This window comes from Bubalus kerabau, chromosome 6, assembly GCF_029407905.1.
Source record: "Bubalus kerabau isolate K-KA32 ecotype Philippines breed swamp buffalo chromosome 6, PCC_UOA_SB_1v2, whole genome shotgun sequence".
In the NCBI taxonomy this organism is placed as follows: Eukaryota; Metazoa; Chordata; class Mammalia; order Artiodactyla; family Bovidae; genus Bubalus; species Bubalus kerabau.
In genome coordinates this window covers 115,889,147-115,906,894 of record NC_073629.1, presented here as the reverse complement: position 1 = coordinate 115,906,894, position 17,748 = coordinate 115,889,147, and the positions used below count along the sequence as shown (strand labels likewise).

Genomic DNA, 17,748 nt, shown 5'->3' with positions numbered 1-17,748 from the left:
GCCTCCCAACCGTGAGAGGCACAAGATGCTTTAAACCTTCTAAAAACAGGTTCCTTAGAAAAGTTAGAAAACCATTAGTGTAAGTATAATGGGCTGATTAGAAATTGTTTTGGTGAAGGGTTTTTCATTTGTTGAGCCAATGTTTGTTGCTAAGACTCCACATCCCCTGCCCTTACACACATTAATGAATATATAGAAGAAATAAGTATTAACCTTTGATATAAATCACATTAGACCTTAGGCTAAGTAAATTCTTTCCTTAACTAAAACCCACTACACCCTCACCCTATAGGAATGTAACTTTATTTGAGTGACGTCTGTTTTAAGAATAATCACCCCTGGAGAAATAAGTGTCCTGGTTGACTGACCGCTGTCACAAGGAGAGGGTCATAAATTGTCAGCAGGCCCCGTGGCCAGAAGATGATGTAACACCCCTAAGATCTCTGTATACATTTGTATGAAGCACCTGACTTTGATAAAAGTCAGGACGGCTGACCCCGCATGACTTTTGTATAACATCTCAGTGTATAAAAACAGACTCTGGAAAATAAAGAATTGGGATCAGTTTCTCGAAATACTGGTCTCCCCATGTTGCTCGCTCTCTCACTCTGGCTGAGTCTCCATCTGGAGAGCGGAACCCACCAAGCTTACTAATTTTGCCTGGGCTTCTAAGATCCGACCGGGGAGGCCTCAGTGTCTCCTCTCCTTCGGGAGAACGGAAGGACGCCTGCGGCCTACGTAAGTGGTGCAAACTTCTTGTCTTGAAGTTTTATTGGTCTCCCGCGTAAACCAAGCTACTCAGCCTCTTTTCTCCACTGAATTTTCCTACTGAGGTATCCTCATTCTATTACTCTTCATATCTTTGATAAATATTTAAAATAAGTCGCCAAAGCCGTCTCCCCTTCAAATACCCTGGATCAGCCAGGGCTGGACCCCGGCAGTATGTAAACCAGAAAATAAATGCACAGAGCATTCATCCAGCTTAGAATGTATCCTCAACGGGTTCCCCACAATGACCGCGGCCTCCTTCCCTGGTGAGTGCCCACCCCATCTCTGTCCCATCCAGCTTCCACAGCACGGCATCACATGTCAGAAACAGACCCTACACTGGGGCGCTCTTTTTGTCTCATGTATCACTCCTGAGACTCTGCATCTTTCATCTCTTTTTACAGCTCAGGTTTCACCCTCAAATCAATGCGATCCGCCCGTCTCTAAAACAGGCCATGTTTAACAAACACCATCGCCTGGGCCCTGATGAAAATCCTCCAGCTCCCCGATGCAACCCGGGAGAGAGCACGTCCACTCACCGCCGGGTGAGGCCCCCCACCCACGTGTCCTTGAACAATGACCTTGATTCTCCTTCACCTTCTGCACCCCATAACCTCCGACGGGGCCACGGGCCCCAGCCACCTCGGGGGGGGTCGGGGGGAATCTGAGATGCCCTCACCACTGTCTGATGCCCCATGCAGTCTGCACAGCAGCAGGATCTGTGTGCAGGGTTCACAGAACGCGAACCCACAAGGAGCTAACAGTCCCCGAGGGTGGAATCATCCAGAAGCCCGCACTCACTCCACCTTCCCACCATGGGGGCTTCTAGGGTGCTCTGGGAATCGGAGGTCTGGGCAATGACCCCTCAGGTGAGGACTGTCCCTCCTGAAAACACTCAAGTCCTGCTCCTTTGGGGTGTGGCTTTGCTGAAGTCCCAACAGGTCTGAGACAAGCCCTCAGCCACAGACGCTTATAAAACTGAGGGAATGAAAGGGGGCTGGTTTCTGACCTCAGGGCCCCCAGAGGGACTTCCCCAGCCTATATAGCCATCTCCGGGGCACCCCAAGACCCGGATCATCCTGGCAGGAGACGAGGTCAGATTCCCCTTCAGCTGGGGCGGGACACACAGGGACGACACGCACCTCCAAGGTCAGCGGCCGGCAAAGACACCCGCCGAACCCCCCAGCAGGACCTCAGGACAAGGTCAGCGGCCGGCAAAGACACCCGCCGACCCCCCCAGCAGGACCTCAGGAAGGTGGGCCACACGGGGAAACAGAAGGAAGGAAATCAGCCTCGTGCTCAACACTGCTGTGCCCACGGATGCCCCCAGGTCCCCCCGAGAGAGTTCCTCCCTCCAAAGCCTGGCAGCGTCAGTCCAGAGGCAGGGAGCCCGGGTCTGCGTGGCCCCCAGACTCACCACTCTCTACACCCAAACACACAGCTGCAGAAGACAGACAGCAACTGGTCAAGGCAGCTTTCTGGCTCGGACTGAATGCCTCTCTTGCCTGTATTCCAGGGACCCAACTGCACAAGGGCACTGTGTGTCCTGAGCGTAGACCCCTGAACCCAGGGAGCCGGTAAGGAGATGCCCACACAGATGGCGCGTTGGCTCAGAAACGCTCTGGGCAGGCCTGCAGGGAGAGGCGAATCGCTGAAAATTAACGGCCTCGATCTCCAGGCAGCCTGGAAAAGCAAGATCCAATTTCAGATGAGCTGCCCACTACAAAACGTTATGTGTCAAGAAGTTTTAGTCCCTTCACTGTACATCCAAAAGTATCACAACACTGTCTGGTAATCAGCTATAACCTAATACAAAATAAAAAGTTTAAAAAAAAATTTTATTTTTAGGAAGTCAAACACCCAATCCTGCACTTGTCGAACACAAACCAAGGGCTCCTTGCGGGTGCGCCTTGTCTCGCAGTGACCACTAGAGGGCGCGTTGGGCATTAAAAATCTCTCATGTCAGCTGAGTGCAGAATTGATGCTTTTGAGCTGCGGTGTTGGAGAAGACTAGAGTCCCTTGAACTGCAAGGAGATCCAACCAGTCCATCCTAAAGGAGATCATTCCTGAGTGTTCATTGGAAGGACTGATGTTGAAGCTGAAACTCCAATACTTTGGCCACCTGATGAGAAGAGCTGACTCACTGGAAAGATTTTGATGGTGGGAAAGATCAAAGGCGGGAGAAGAAGGGGACGACAGAGGATGAGATGATTGAATGGCATCACCGACTCAATGGACGTGGGTTTGGGTGGACTTCGGGAGCTGGTGATGGACAGGGAAGACTGGCATGCTGTGGTTCATGGGGTCATAAAGAGTCGGACACGACTGAGCGACTGAATGGACTGAACTGAACTGATGTCCCAAGTTGGTCTAAACCCACCTCTACTCTAAAGGCTTCAGTTATGAGACCACTGGTCACGACATATATGCTTGGCGGGGGGCAAGAAGGGGGTGAGGTCCCCTCCATGAGTCCCCAACTCACATTTTGCATCTAGCACCCTGAGAAGATGCCTTTAGTTTATTCCACCCTTTTTTTTTTTTTGCCCCCCAGCACACGTCCCCACTCCAAGATCTTGGCTTATCCTACCAAGGCATGGATTACCCTGCTCTCAGTCACATCAGACCTGGTGCCCTGCATATAGCTAAGTGGTCCTGCTGCTCAAACACAGCGAGTTTCTTATCTGAACAAGTCTCACATCAGGGCATGCAAGGGCAGACCGGATGTGCTCATTCCAAAGGAATTAACAAAAACAGAACCTGCAAAAAGAAATGAAGGGATAAATCCAGGGTTTCTTGGACATGATTATTTTTTAAGTTCCTCATTTTTCTGACAAAGCGGTTTTAAAGTTAACCTTCACCTGGTTTCCCTGGTGGCTCAGCTGGTAAAGAATCCGCCTGCAATGCGGGAGACCTGGGTTCAATCCCTAGGTCGGGAAGATCCCCTGGAGAAGGGAATGGTTATCCACACTCCAGTATTCTGGCCTGGAGAACTCCATGGACTGTACAGTCCATGGGGGTTGCAAAGAGTCGGACATGATCGAGCAACTTGCACTTTCATCTGACTTTCTAAAACAATCCCTGTGACCCCTTAGTTAAGTCCCCAGCAGATATCAGCATGTCAGTGAATCTATGATCAAGAGTGTCCTAGGTGATGTCACTTTGCTAAGAGATCAAGTTTTACGTGACCTAGAAAAAAATACAAAATGTACCTGTGCAGTAAGATTCTATGCGCTCTGAGGGATCTGCTAAAAATGAGATTTGGATCATAAGACATTAAGAAATACAGCAGAATAAAACAAAACTCGGCAATGTATGAAAACTCAGTATTAAAGCTGCAAATGTTAACAGAAGTAACTTTTTAGGTTGCTTATAAATCACATTACTTTATGACAGAGAGAATTAAGATGCCCTAATATAGAAATTAGGCTTGCTTTCTTTCTGAAGCCCTTGGGGGTGTAGCGATGTGTTTTGTTTTCAAGTTGCCAAGTGATTTCTCCACTGAACCAAATGAGGAGACAGGATGATTGCCATTTCAGGGATTCTCCCTCTAAAAAGTAAGACTTCAGCAGGAAATTATTTCTTCTTTAGACCGTCTGCAAACCGCCCCCGTCTCTGAAAACACAGGCCAGGAAGCCACTGACGGCTCAGCGGCCAGAGCCCCATGAGCCCCACCGGCCCGGAGATGCCACTCACCCTGGGTGCCCACCAGGACCAGCGGGATCTCGCTCGTGTTCCGGTAGCTGGCCATGCGGCTGTAGTAGTGATAAACGGTCTGGAAACTGATCTCATCCTCCAAGCTGAAGACAAACACGACGGCGTCCACCCACATGGCGAACTGCGGAGAAAGAGGGCAGGTGAGCGGGGCGAGGAGGGACGCGACAGAGGGAAGGAGCAGCACTGGGTCACCTTCGTGAGCACGGGCAGCGGGGCCACGCGTGGCGTCCGGCTTCTACCGAAACCTGCTTCTGAAGCATCGCTAATGCCCTTCTCATCCTTGGCACAACACACTTGGGACGGGGCCCACACCTGCTTCCCACCCAGGCCACCGTGTCGCCAAAGTCAAACCAGACCTTCTTCCCCACGGGAATGTCCACCCCCGTACTGACTCGGCCTATGGAAAGCACCCAGCGCACACAGAGCCGACCTGGGGACCAACAGGCGGGGTGACCCCGCAGCTTCCTGCTGCACCCTAAACAGCCTCCGGAGCCCCCCCAGGAAGCCGTGCTGGGACCCTGAGGAGGGGCTCCTCCTCTGGGGGCCCACGGCTCAGAAGTCCTCCACCGCCAACAGAAGAGGTCTTCGTATTGTCAAGATCTGCTGCGGATGAATTATAGCACCCTTCGTGGGAATTACGACCCACTGCCAGAGACATTAACCAAACCAGTGAACAAAATGAGCAAAAAGGAGGGGGAAAAACAAAAACCCCACAGCGGCCTGGCTCTTTTATCGTTTTATTCTTGTGTTACCTGCATCCAGCTGAACTCACATCAGACCCTCTTTCTGGCAAATCAGCCAGAGGCACATGTTAGCTCATGTGATACCCACAGTCACCCTGGAAAGCTGGAGCCAAGTGCCCGAAGGACCCCGGGACTCTGAGCTCCCCAGGGTCACACACGCGGCACCAGGTACCGTCTGGAGCCTGACGACCTCCTCTTTAATGAAAGTGGGGGAGGAATCCCATGTGCTTTTTCTAAAAGAAGCTGCAGCTCCGACGCAAGTTCTGATGGTCAAGGCATCAGCTCTAATACATTCAGGGAAAGTTTCCATTGGTTAAGCTGGCGTGCTAAGTCACTTCAGTTGTGTTCTACTCTTTGCAACCCCATGGACTGCAGCCCTCCCGGCTCCTCTGTCCATGGGATTCCCCAGGCAAGAACACTGGAGTGGGTTGCCATGCCCTCCTCCAGGGGATCTCCCTGATCCAGGGATCAAACATGCACCTCTTACGTCTCCTGCATTGGCAGGTGGGTCCTTTACCTCTAGCGCCACCTGGGAGCCCAAGCTCTGACTTCTACATAGAAATGAGAAGGGTATTCAGTTACCCGTGGAGATTCTATGTGACAGGACAGAATTAAACCTGAAGTTCAGATGATAACGACTAAACAGTAACAGCAATCACGGCTGATGAAACCTTCAGGGTAGGGTGGTGCACTGGGTCCCCAATTCCTCAAGCTGGAGTTCCCTCTCCAGGGTGGACCTGGAGCCCTTGGGGACAGGTCTCATCACTAACTCTGGTCCAGGGCAGCCGGCTCGCTGGTCTACCACTGGAGTCAGGGGAAAAAAGCATCGTGTCTATGCATCTCTGGACCCACCAGTGTCCATCCCTGGGCAGCGACCCTGGACAGCAGTGGCCCTGAAGCCACTCAGCCAGCTCCGACATGCGTTTCTGCACGTCTCTCAACTTTCTTCTTAGACTGTTAATGGCCGGAGCCGAGGTGAGCTCTCTGAGTGTGGAATTGCCCCTGCATACTCGGAAACATGTATGAGCTGGAAAGGTGGAAAATCAGCCCAGGTGACTCCCGCACTTCGCCGATGTCATTCACCTGTTCCCAGCCGCCGCTGAGGGAGCCCTGGTGACAGCAAGACAGACGTCCCATGGGTGAGGGTCACTGCATCACAAACCGTCCAGGACGCTGTCAGGTGTCAAGCCTGACCTGCTCGAAGTAACAGACAGGCACTGACCACGAGCTCTCACAGCTTCGTGACCTGCTTCTTTCCATGTTTAACCTGTCTCTAATGTTTCCTTATTACTAGCATGGACTACGCTGTTTCATCAAAGCTGAAGAAATCTTTTCCATACTTTCACATCTTTGCTATCAGAACGTACCTTAAGGACTGCTTTCTTTCATGACTTGACAGTATATTTCCTTTAAAGACTGGCATAGCTTATCATCAGTGACACGTTAGACTCACTGGAGCATGGTAACGCCACGCCGGTTTTCTGTAGAGCCACACAGCCCTCACTGTATGGAGTTCTAGAACTTTAACAACCCCCAGATTCAACATTGTTCACTTAAATCACTAAATTTAAGTGCACTTTCACAAACGGGTAAGTTCAAGAAAGAACACCAGGGATATTTTTAATATTAAGTTTGCATTAATCAGTCTTGACTATTACTAGCCCTTACCTCCTTTAAACTGTTTAGCTAGTAAATTATTATAGAAATAAAGCCATAAACTAGGGAGTGAGTAAACCAAATAAAGAAATTTTTCACACTCAGGCTGGTTTTTTTTTTTTCTCCACAATGCCCATTTTTCAAGGAACTCTCAAAGAAGTCACACCATGCTGCAGCCTCTGGTTTTCAGTGGAGAATGACCTGGGCTGTGAAGCCTGGTGGGCAGCCTGGTTGTGGTGTTCAGATTTCCAAATTCCACCCAGCTTTCTACGTGACTGGACTGCTCCAGAGCAAATGGCACCCCACTCCAGTATTCTCTCCTGGAGACTCCCTTGGACAGAGGAGCCTGGAGGGCTACTGTCCATGGGGGTCACAAAGGGTCAGACACAACTGCAGTGACTTAGCATGCTCTCGAGATGAAATACTTATACGAAAAGGGTGGGAAGCTATAGAAACTTCCAGATACCAACGCCACTGAGTTGACAAATCAGTGCAAAATCTGCTCTTCCTTCCTTCTTAGAAACACAAAGGGAAAATCAGCCACACAGACCAAACTTCTCCTCCAGGTTTCTGTCTGCAGGAAAAACAGAATTAGCCTCTCCCCAAAACTAGATGGCACATTAAAGCATAGAGACATTACTTGGCCAACAAAGGTCCATTTAGTCAAGGCTATGGTCTTTCACTTACTCCTTGGAAGGAAAGTTATGACCAACCTAGATAGCATATTCAAAAGCAGAGACATTACTTTGCCAACAAAGGTTCGTCTAATTAAGGCTATGGTTTTTCCTGTGGTCAAGTATGGATGTGAGAGTTGGACTGTGAAGAAGGCTGAGCACTGAAGAATTGATGCTTTTGAACTGTGGTGTTGGAGAAGACTCTTGAGAGTCCCTTGGACTGCAAGGAGATCCAACCAGTGCATTCTGAAGGAGATCAGCCCTAGGATTTCTTTGGAAGGAATGATGCTAAAGCTGAAACTCCAGTACTTTGGCCACCTCATGCAAAGAGTTGACTCATTGGAAAAGACTCTGATGCTGGGAGGGATTGGGGGCAAGAGGAGAAGGGGACGACAGAGGATGAGATAGCTGGATGGCATCATTGACTCGATGGACATGAGTCTCAGTGAACTCTGGGAGTTGGTGATGGACAGGGAGGCCTGGCATGCTGCAATTCATGGGGTCGCAAAGAGTCAGACACGACTGAGCGACTGATCTTATCTGATCTGATCTTATGGTCTTTCTACTAGTCATGTATGGATGTAAGAGTTGGACTATAAAGAAAGCTGAGTGCCAAAGAATTGATGCTTTTGAACTGTGGGGTTGGAGAAGACTCTTCAGAGTCCCTTAGGCTGCAAGGAGATCCAACCAGTCCATCCTAGGAAATCAGTCCTGACTATTCATTTGAAGGACTGATGTTGAAGCTGAAACTCCAACACTTTGGCCACCTGATGTGAAGAACTGACTCACTGGAAAAGACCCTGATGCTGGGAAAGATTGAAGGCGGGAGGAGAAGGGGATGACAGAGGATGAGATGGTTGGATGGCATCACCGACTCAATGGACATGGGTCTGAGTAAATTCCGGGAGTTGGTGATGGACAGGGAGGCCTGGGGTGCTGCAGTCCATGGGGTCGCCGAGTCGAACACGACTGAGCAACTGAACTGAACTGAGAAACCTCAGTCACAGGAAACATTTCCAGGGGCCGCTCTCTCAGCTCTCCTGTGCACACCTGTGGAGTAAGAGCCTCAAGGAGGAGCCAGAGGTGCACACGGGTCCCCAGTGCGGGTGCTGGACTCACCTGGGCCTCCGGGGGGCCACCTTCATCTCGGATCAGCAGCAGATAGCTTTGTCCGTCGACGACAATCTCTTTCTTGAACCTGCCACCTGCCACACACACACACACACACAAAACACCTGGTTACACAGGAAAGACAGAGCGTGGGGAGGGCAAACAGACGTGGGCTTCGCTTGTGGAAAAATACGCCCTAGACTGCGGCCCTGGAGGCAGCCCTGAGTGTTTAGGAGTAGCTTCAGATCTGTCTCCAGCAACCACTGGGCTTTGGAAGGACTACTGCCACTCCAGATTCCAATAGTCGTCTTTAAGAACCCATGATCGTTTGGAGTTAGAACACACAGGCTCCGCGCAAGGCCAGGATCGCTCTGGACTCAGGAGGGTGGAGCGCTCATGCGGGCTTTGTGTGCAGATTCGGGATGTCTCTCTCTCCCTGGGAACCCGGCTGATACAGAGTCCAGAAACGGAGAGCATCGAAATTCCTCATTCTCTCCTTGGATTCAGGAAACCCAAACGAAATTTTCATGTGCTGTGAAAAGGGCGGGGGCCTGGTCTCCACCGCGGGGACAAATTCCAGGGCTGAGAATCTCTGTATTCTCCTCAAGGGAAACCCAGTTCTTGGAGGGGAAACACACAACAGTATGGGGATGGCGTTTCCGTGTTCACAGGGCACAAGGGAGGGGCTGCTACCACACACGGGTTAGACAGAAGCTACTGGACGACACCTGCGCGAGACACAGCGGGGCGGCTGGCGACAGACAGCGTTAGAGACCGCGGGGTCAGGGGCGGGGCGGCCGCGTGGAGGGGACGGGGCTGACCCCTCCCACCCGGGTGGGCGCACAGCCGCCGCCAGCACCTCCCTTCGGCGTCCTGGTTCGGACTGCCAGCCCTTCCCCTGGACAGCGGGAAACACGCCCGCCGCTGGGCTCCTCTGCCACCTCCAGAGACAGACCACCTCTCCACCTTCTGCGCTCTGCGCCCTCCCCTTCCCTGGGCTTGGGAATTCGCGGTCTCAAAGAGAGGAACGCGTCTCATTTCAAGTCCCCGGGCAAAGGGGCCTTCCAGAAACACCAGCGAACTGACAACCCTGAGCAGCTGGACGCCCCCGAGAACCACGCTGCCAAAACATCTCCGGCCCCAGAGGCTGTGGGTCGGGTCCCTTGCTAGCCCGAGTCCCATCTGGTTCGGCGCCACTGTGACACCTGGACCATGCCAGCCTTCCCTCCCAGAGTTCCGGGGTTTGGGCCACCCCAAAGAAGGATCAGCCTGCAGGTGGGCTGAGGCCCTGTGAGGCTGGGGTGGGAGGCTGGGTGGGAGGTCACAGGGCTAAGTGAGCACGCACGCACACACGGGGTAAGTGAGCACGCACGCACGCACGGCCACTCCCACTCGGGCTCCCCTGTAACGGGCAAGACGCGCTTGCTTACACAGCAAAACTCAAACACCAAAGAAAGCCTTCTAGCATTACTACGGATAAACTCTCATTTTGGTCCCCCTCACTGTTGATACGGGAAAAAAAAGATGGAGCACTCCATGGAGAAGCGCTGGAAGGACACAGAGCTGATGGTGCTGGGATAGCACGTGCGCTTCTGGCTGTGGGTGGACCCACAGTGGGGTCCCTGCGCCCCTGCAGCTCCGCAAAAGGCAGGCGCCGTGAGCCCTGGCATCTTAGCACACACGGAGGCCAGCCCCTGCCTGGTGAACACAGGTTCCACCTCCACGAGGCTGCCCAGCTGCCCCGGGCATGCTGGGATCAGCAGATCCCAATCTGCGTGGTCTCCGGGGCAGGGGAGGGGGGGAGTGCCCGCAGGACCAGCATCCCTCCGCTACCAGCCGCCACCCCCACCTCCCTGGGGAGCTGGCGCCCGGCGGGCGTCACCACTCGGCTCCCCAGGAGTGATGCCCGCTGCTGGCCCTGCCCCTCCCCTGGGTCTCTGCGTCCTCTGTCTTACAGGGTCAGCACTTTATGGATTTCATGTCTACTGCCATTCACCTTCTTCGATATGTTTTTGTAGAGTCAAGTTTACAAGTTATGTGTCCCAGTGATTAGATCACAATATTAACGCTAGGAAAGGCTTGCTCAGAGTTCTTTCTGCTCCTCTGCTGTGTAACCGCAAGCAAAGGCCTCTGGATCTAATTTGTATCAGCTCTAAAAGGGCGGGTGATTGTCTTCTGGATCCCTAAGGGCACTTCCCATTCTAAAAATCACTATATATTATTCCCCTCTAAAATATGTAGTTAGTGTGTCTCTTCAATGGAGAAGGCAATGGCACCCCACTCCAGTACTCTTGCCTGGAGAATCCCATGGGCGGAGGAGCCTGGTGGGCCGCAGTCCATGGGGTCGCTAAGAGTCGGACACCACTGAGCGACTTCACTTTCACTTTTCACTTTCATGCATTGGAGAAGGAAATGGCAACCCACTCCAGTGTTCCTGCCTGGAGAATCCCAGAGACGGGGGAGCCTGGTGGGCTGCCGTCTATGGGGTCGCACAGAGTTGGACACAACTGAGCGACTTAGCAGCAGCAGCATGTCTCTTCACTATTTTACAATTGCAAATATTAGACACTTGCAGTGGACTTGGGTGTGTTTTCTGGTGGTGTATGTACATCAGGAAACAAACGAAACACTCAAATGCATCTGCCATGAACCCAAAGGTTTGACAGTTAGGTAAAAATCAGCCAGGTGTTTCAGCACCCAGATTTTGAGAAAGAATATGATTAAAAAGGTTGTATGTAAACAATAAAATCCTACTGCTGGTAGACTGTCAGGCTTAATGGGAACACACACCACTGAGTACTGGAGAAACACAGCCCAGCAGATAAATACAAGACTTTAAAAGCCGTTTTCTATAGTTTGCTTCAGAGACACAAAGGGAAAAAGCCTTGGGATGAAGGTGTGGGTGGCAGCAAGCTGGTCTGCATTCATCAGGGCCACTGCCCTTGTTTTGTGAAATTCAAACCCACCATCTGATCCTAGCCATTGGATCTTTTCCTACTGAAATATTAGAGCACACCACCAAACTCTACATCCAATTTCATTTTTAATGTAGATTTATAAATGTCTGTTTTCTAATCCGATTTCCAATAAAGTCATCCCTCGGAATCCACAGGGGTCTGCTTCCAAAATCCCCTACATAAAACAGTGAAGAATTTTCACATTACCTACGTACATCCTCTTGTATACTTTAAGTCATCTACAGATTACTTATAACATGTAATACAGTGTAAATGCCATGTAAAGAGCTTTAAGTACAACATAAATGCTGTGTAAATAGTTGCCAGTATGAAATGAATTCAAGTTTTGCTTTTTGAAAACTTCCTGTAATTTCCACCCCCCACCCCCCAACGTTTCTGATCCATGGTTGACTGAATCTGTGGATACAGAACTGTTGACACAGAGAAATGGCTATATCTCCCTGCAGGTCTGTTTGACAGGACTTTGCAACCATGGCCCCACCCTATAAACTTGTTACATGAATAACTGTCAACCTTCTCTGACTGCCAAATACTACTACATAACACTAAATCACCCTAGGGATCATTTTATTTTTAGAGTGTGCCCAAACCTGACCCCTGTATTGGGAGCCATCGACAAGCACTTGGCTCAGCCCACCTGTGCACAGGCGTGCAGGGCCCGTGCACCGCTGTTTAATCCAAGTCCACAGCAGAAGCAGGGCTCTCTGTACCTGTGAGGACAACTCCCTGAGAAGGGAGAACAGAGAGCACTCCATCACAAGATGGCTTGTGACCAGCAGAGGCAGACAGCACCACGTTAAAGCAGGCACAGATGGGTGAGCAGAGTCAAGTTTGTCTCTGGGCTTTGGTTTTCCTGAGTTTCACTGAACAGCAAGATCGCTTGCATCTCATGTGTACACAGAAAGGGGACATTCTTCCTGCCTAAATTCAACCTGTGCCTGTGTGTGCTCCGTCGCTCAGCTGTGTCCGACTCTTTTGCAACCCCATGGACTGGCAGCCCACTAGGCACCTCTGTCTATGGGATTCTCAGGACAAGAATACTGGAGTGGGTTGACCGTTTCCTCCTCCAGGGGCATCTTCCCAACCCAGGGATCTAACCTGCATCTCCTGCATTGGCAGGTGGATAACTTACCACTGAGCCACCTGGGAAGCCCCACGTGCAATTTTTTAAATTTAAATTTAAATTTCAGGTTCATACAAAGGTTAGTTTTCAGTTTCCACCCAGAAAACTGTCCTGGGAGCCTCTGTTGCCCTTGAGCTTGGATTCTTAGGCGGGTCAAGGTAAAAGGTAGACCTGAATGTACCAAACAGAAGCAGGGATGCTGACATGGATGTGTTATGAAAAGCTCACCAGAGAGAAAAGATCAGTGTTTTTTGTTTGTTTGTTTTTTGTTTTTTAATATCTTGAAAAAAGACTTAAAGGAGTCCCTTACAATCCACTGTGCTGTGCTTAGTCGTCAGTCGTGTCTGACTCTCTGTGACCTTTTGGGAGTCTTTGGAGCCCACAGGGCTCCTCTGTCCATGGGATTTTCCAGGCAAGAATTCTGGCGTGGGCTGCCATCCCCTTCTCCAGGGTATAATCCACTGGTGACCAATTCCTCTCAAGGTTTCAAAGTTACTCTTGAGTCCTGGTCTCATGCTGGGGGAACCAATTTTGAATCTGGGATGCTAGTGTAGGTCAAAACAGCTGAGTTCCCTCTACTCTTTAAACTTAAGCTATGCACGATGGATCTACAATGGAATCTTGTTACATATAAGAGCTGTCTACATCAAGAGAGGTATAACCATCTCACCTGGGTTGGCATTTCTGCTTTAAAAAGGGAAAAAAGAAAACCAAATTTTCCTATTACCAAAAAAAAAAGTTTTGTTGGCAGTAAACACTCCCAACAGATGTTTAACATTTCTATGCTTTTGGCTAATTGGACTAAAAATTATTAACATATCATTAACAGGTCTCCAAGCAACAGCGAGCCTTATACTTTATAGTTTATAAAGCACTTCTCTTCCCACTTCATCTCATCCTCCTCACAGCATCTTACGGTGCAAATACCACCAGAACATCCACATCTAACTGGGTGGAAAAGGAGTTCAGACGCTGATCAATCTGCCCCCCTGCCCCCCAGAAAGGAGGGGGAGAGACCCAAACCCGCGCATGCTGCCCGGTTCTCACATCTTCTCTCTTCTGTGTGGACTTCTGCTGAGACAGTTCATGGCACACACCATCTGCAAAGGAGCCTGGAAGCCTTCGTGTAATTCCCTACACCCACAGGGCAACACCAAGAATGTGGGTGGTGGCGTGTGTCTTTTTCTCATTCCATTCACCACCATGGAAGGAAGCTGTCTTCAGCTGCAAATGAGTCATCCCTGTGCCTGCTTGCTAAGTCACTTAGCGTCTGACTTTGCGACCCCACGGACTGTAGCCCACCAGGCTCCTCTGTCTTTGGGGATTCTCCAGGCAAGAACACTGGCGTGGGTTGCCATGCCCTCCTCCAGGGGATCTTTCCAACCTAGGGATGGAACCTTCATCTCTTATGTCTCCTGCACTGGCAGGTAGGTTCTTTAGCATTAACGCCACCTGGGAACCCTTAGAAAACTTAGTGCTTAGGAGACTAGAAAGGAACAGACCTGCCCAAGACTTTTTGTGATAGGGAAAACACCTTTGTATTTTGTTACAAGTTCATCAAGAAAGGGATATTGCCTATAAGATTAAATGATACAACGGCCCATCTCTGGGAACCCTGCCTCCCAGGTAATGAGCATTAAGCAAAAATACTTGTGTTTAGCTCACAGGAAACATCCTGACCAGGCCCACCTGTGAATAATGCAGACAGGAAGAAATGAACACAGCCCCCTGCAGAGGCTGATCGTTGATGCTGTTCAGCTGCTAAGTCCTGGCCTCCAGTCCTGACACCTTCACGGGGCCCCAGCTCAGGAGCGCCTGATTTTCCCAGAGGGACGGTTTCGAGATTCTTGTCATTTCTGACATCTGCCCAAAACATTCTTCTTACTTAGCCTAGTAATACAATAGAATATCTGCGAAAGGGGTCGTCTCCTAATTATTTAGGACTGGAGAGATGAGAGGAATACACTGGAGACAACAATCAATCTTTTCATTTCTCCCTGGGAGAACATAAAAAATTAATCATGTGCCCAAAATTTCTTACAATGAATTTTGCTCTGTGGTAAAAATACTGAAGCCTGATGCCTATCGCTGAGGTTTTGGAGAAGTTTTGTGTCGTGATATTTAAATGAATTTTGGATCATATATTTACACTGGGAAAGAAGTTTTATTGGTAACATATTCGATTATAAAATTTAACCAAATCAGACTTCATTTCCTCTGCCAATTTTTTTTTTAAACTTATTGTTTTTAAAAAAGGAGGGGGTGACTGTAAAAATGAACTAAGAATAAGGATCCGATTAATGCGTGGTGATTAGTTAAATAAGTTCACAGGTGAAAGGCTCACAATTATGACTTGAGGTGAAATGGGATTTAACACAAAGCCTACTGTCTTCAACAACTTCATTCCATCCAGACCTGAGTACAACAAAGACGAAAGATCAGGAAAGAAGGCAAAGTTCCAGGGTAAGAGGAAATACTCAAATTTTGCTGTAACGGAATTTCCCTTTCCTCCATTTCTAATAAAAGAGGTGGGGGGAGGGGAGGTAGTTAAAAACCAGAAAAAAAAATTCACCATCCACCAAGAAAAGATGCAAAGCGTCACATAAACAACCTTGAAATCACTGGCCTTAAGAATAAAAAGGAGCAGGGCAGTGGGGGGCTTCACCCGGACACGTGGCTTGCCACGAAGCCCTCAGGTGGCCCCAGCCAGTGTGAATGGCCTGAGAAGTACATGCATGCTTGCAATGGACTGCCATCAGGACCGTGCCGATCTCAGGAAAAGGGAGGAAAAAGCTACGGAAATGGTAAAGACATCATGTGAAGATACGGCAAGAGGAAAAAAGGGGGCAAGGGACTGTGGGAGTTTCCTGGTGGCCTAGTGGTTAGGATTGTGGGCTTTCTTTGCTGTGGCCAGGGTACAATCCTTGCTCAGGGAACCAAGATCCTGCAAGCTGCGTGGCATGGCCAAAAAAGAAAAAAAGGTCAGCGGGGGAGAGTTGCAAAGGAGCCTGCAAAACTCAAAGGGCAGATGGAAGAGAAAACTCAAAAAGCAGAAGGAAATCCCTTCCAGTCGCTTCCCTCCCTGATGCCACTCATTAACAGGCACTTAACAAGAGCTCCAGGAGAAGAATCTGAAACAGCGTCAGAAGAGATGGAAGCCTCTAGAATGGAGGACCAAACTGGCATTTTGGAACAAATGAATAAAATGTGGAAAAGTAAGGGAAAGAAGAAAACACCACTCCAAGCTGAAATTCTGACAAGGAGGAACGGCAGGAAATAAACTCCATCAAGGAGACGAAAAGACAGAAGTTAACTGACAGGAAGACAAACGAAACCAAGGGAAGGAGAAATGCTGCCTCTGACAACAGATGCCCAACTAAAGAACTCGGGTGAAGTACGGAGGAACTGTCCTGAAATGCAGGAAGACACGGACCTGCAGAGCACACGATCTTCCAGGAGGGAACCACAGAGACTCTCTAAGGATGGAGCCTCGGAGGCCCTGCTGAAGAGCTGTCATGCCAGTCAAGCTGGGGGCTCTTATCCTGCAGCGGGGTTCAAGGTGCACCCCCAGGAACACTCTCCAGAGCCTCTGTAGGGGGTTGGAAAGTGGCCAGTGTAGTATTTTTTAAGAGATGTACGACTGGTTCTGAAACTGTGACAGTAACAACCAACTTGCACTGGCAAGCATGTTACACTCTAAGCCACAGACCAAGACAGTGGCTCTGGCTGCATCAGGTAACCTCTCTGCAAAGGCAGAACCCGCTGCTGGGGTGTTGGGAGGGTTGCACCATCACCCTGGCCTTCCAAAAACCAGCAACCTGCTTTGGGACACGTCCCACCTTCTTGGGAGGGACAAGCTGGGTACATGTGCGGTGACAGTTTTTTGTGTGATGCAAGTCAGTTAAGCAACAACAATCAAATAGTTAACCAGCTGACTCCCGGGGATGTCACCGCGCATTTGGTGAGCACCATGGTCCATGGGGACCCTGCCTGAACACCTCTAGGGGATGAGTGGCTGATTTTTATTAATTCAACCTGGAATTTCAAGAACCTCACTGTTCCTACTGCTTCAACACTTCTGGATCTACTTCACGGAAGAGTAACCTTGAAATGACAGAGGAAGTGAATGTATCTTTAAGGTCTCACTTGTGTAGTTCAGGTTTTCTTGACATCAAGTAAATACAAGCAAAAATTAACTGGGTGAAAAGGCAGATGTAAAATGGAAACAGGAGACCCTAGAGCGCTATTTTGTGTTCATAAAAACACCTTCATTGCCATCCCTGATAAGCAGTGGGTCAGATTTATAAACTATAACTTGAACTTGTACGAGTTTTATTAATCGACCAGCACAAGGTATCAGAGGGCTACTGAAAGCATTTTGTAAAAATGGTACTGCTGCTCAAAGAGAAATCTGAGACTAATGTTTGAGGAAGTGATTTGTTGCTCAATAGTCATACTGAACTTCCCTTATATCTTAACTTCAAGAGCTTTGAGGAAAATGTAAACTGGTAGCTTAACACGTGAAACCCGCTAAGAGCTCTCCCCTCCAAATACCACCTTTTCAAGACAATAAACATGGAAGCCCTGGGCAGGTGTAGGCTGGCTGATCATCATCAACTAAGGACAGACCCAGATCCACCTTCAAGTTTTATTAGTTTTTCCTCTGTGGAGAAAAAAGGTGGGAGGCTTCCCTGGTGGCTCAATGGTTAAGAATCCGCCTGCCAATGCAGGAGACTTGGGTTCCATCCCTGGGTCAAGAAGACCCCCTGGAGGAGGGCATGGCAACCCCACTCTAGTATTCTTGCCTGCAGAATTCCATGGACAGAGGAGCCTGGCGGGCTACAGTCCATGGGGTCACACAGAGTCAGCCAAACTAGCAACTAAACAATGACAAAACAACCACCTGCAAAAATACCCTACTAAAACTGCTGTAAGATGGCATGATCACAACAGAACATGTCTCTGTAATCACGGCTGCAGA

At 49.6% G+C, this 17,748-nt stretch overlaps 1 protein-coding gene across 10 annotated transcripts in view; it reads right to left on the bottom strand.

The window, feature by feature from the left end:
• AGAP1 (ArfGAP with GTPase domain, ankyrin repeat and PH domain 1) overlaps window positions 1–17,748 on the bottom strand; it is a 562,171-nt gene that overhangs the window by 334,468 nt on the left and 209,955 nt on the right. For all 10 annotated transcript variants that reach the window (XM_055586531.1, XM_055586533.1, XM_055586526.1 and 7 more), the window contains exons 4-5: window positions 8,676–8,761; window positions 4,463–4,604 (exon numbers count right to left, since the gene is read on the bottom strand). In XM_055586531.1, the coding sequence (XP_055442506.1) occupies window positions 4,463–4,604; window positions 8,676–8,761 (228 nt within the window). The remainder of the gene's footprint in view (window positions 1–4,462; window positions 4,605–8,675; window positions 8,762–17,748) is intronic.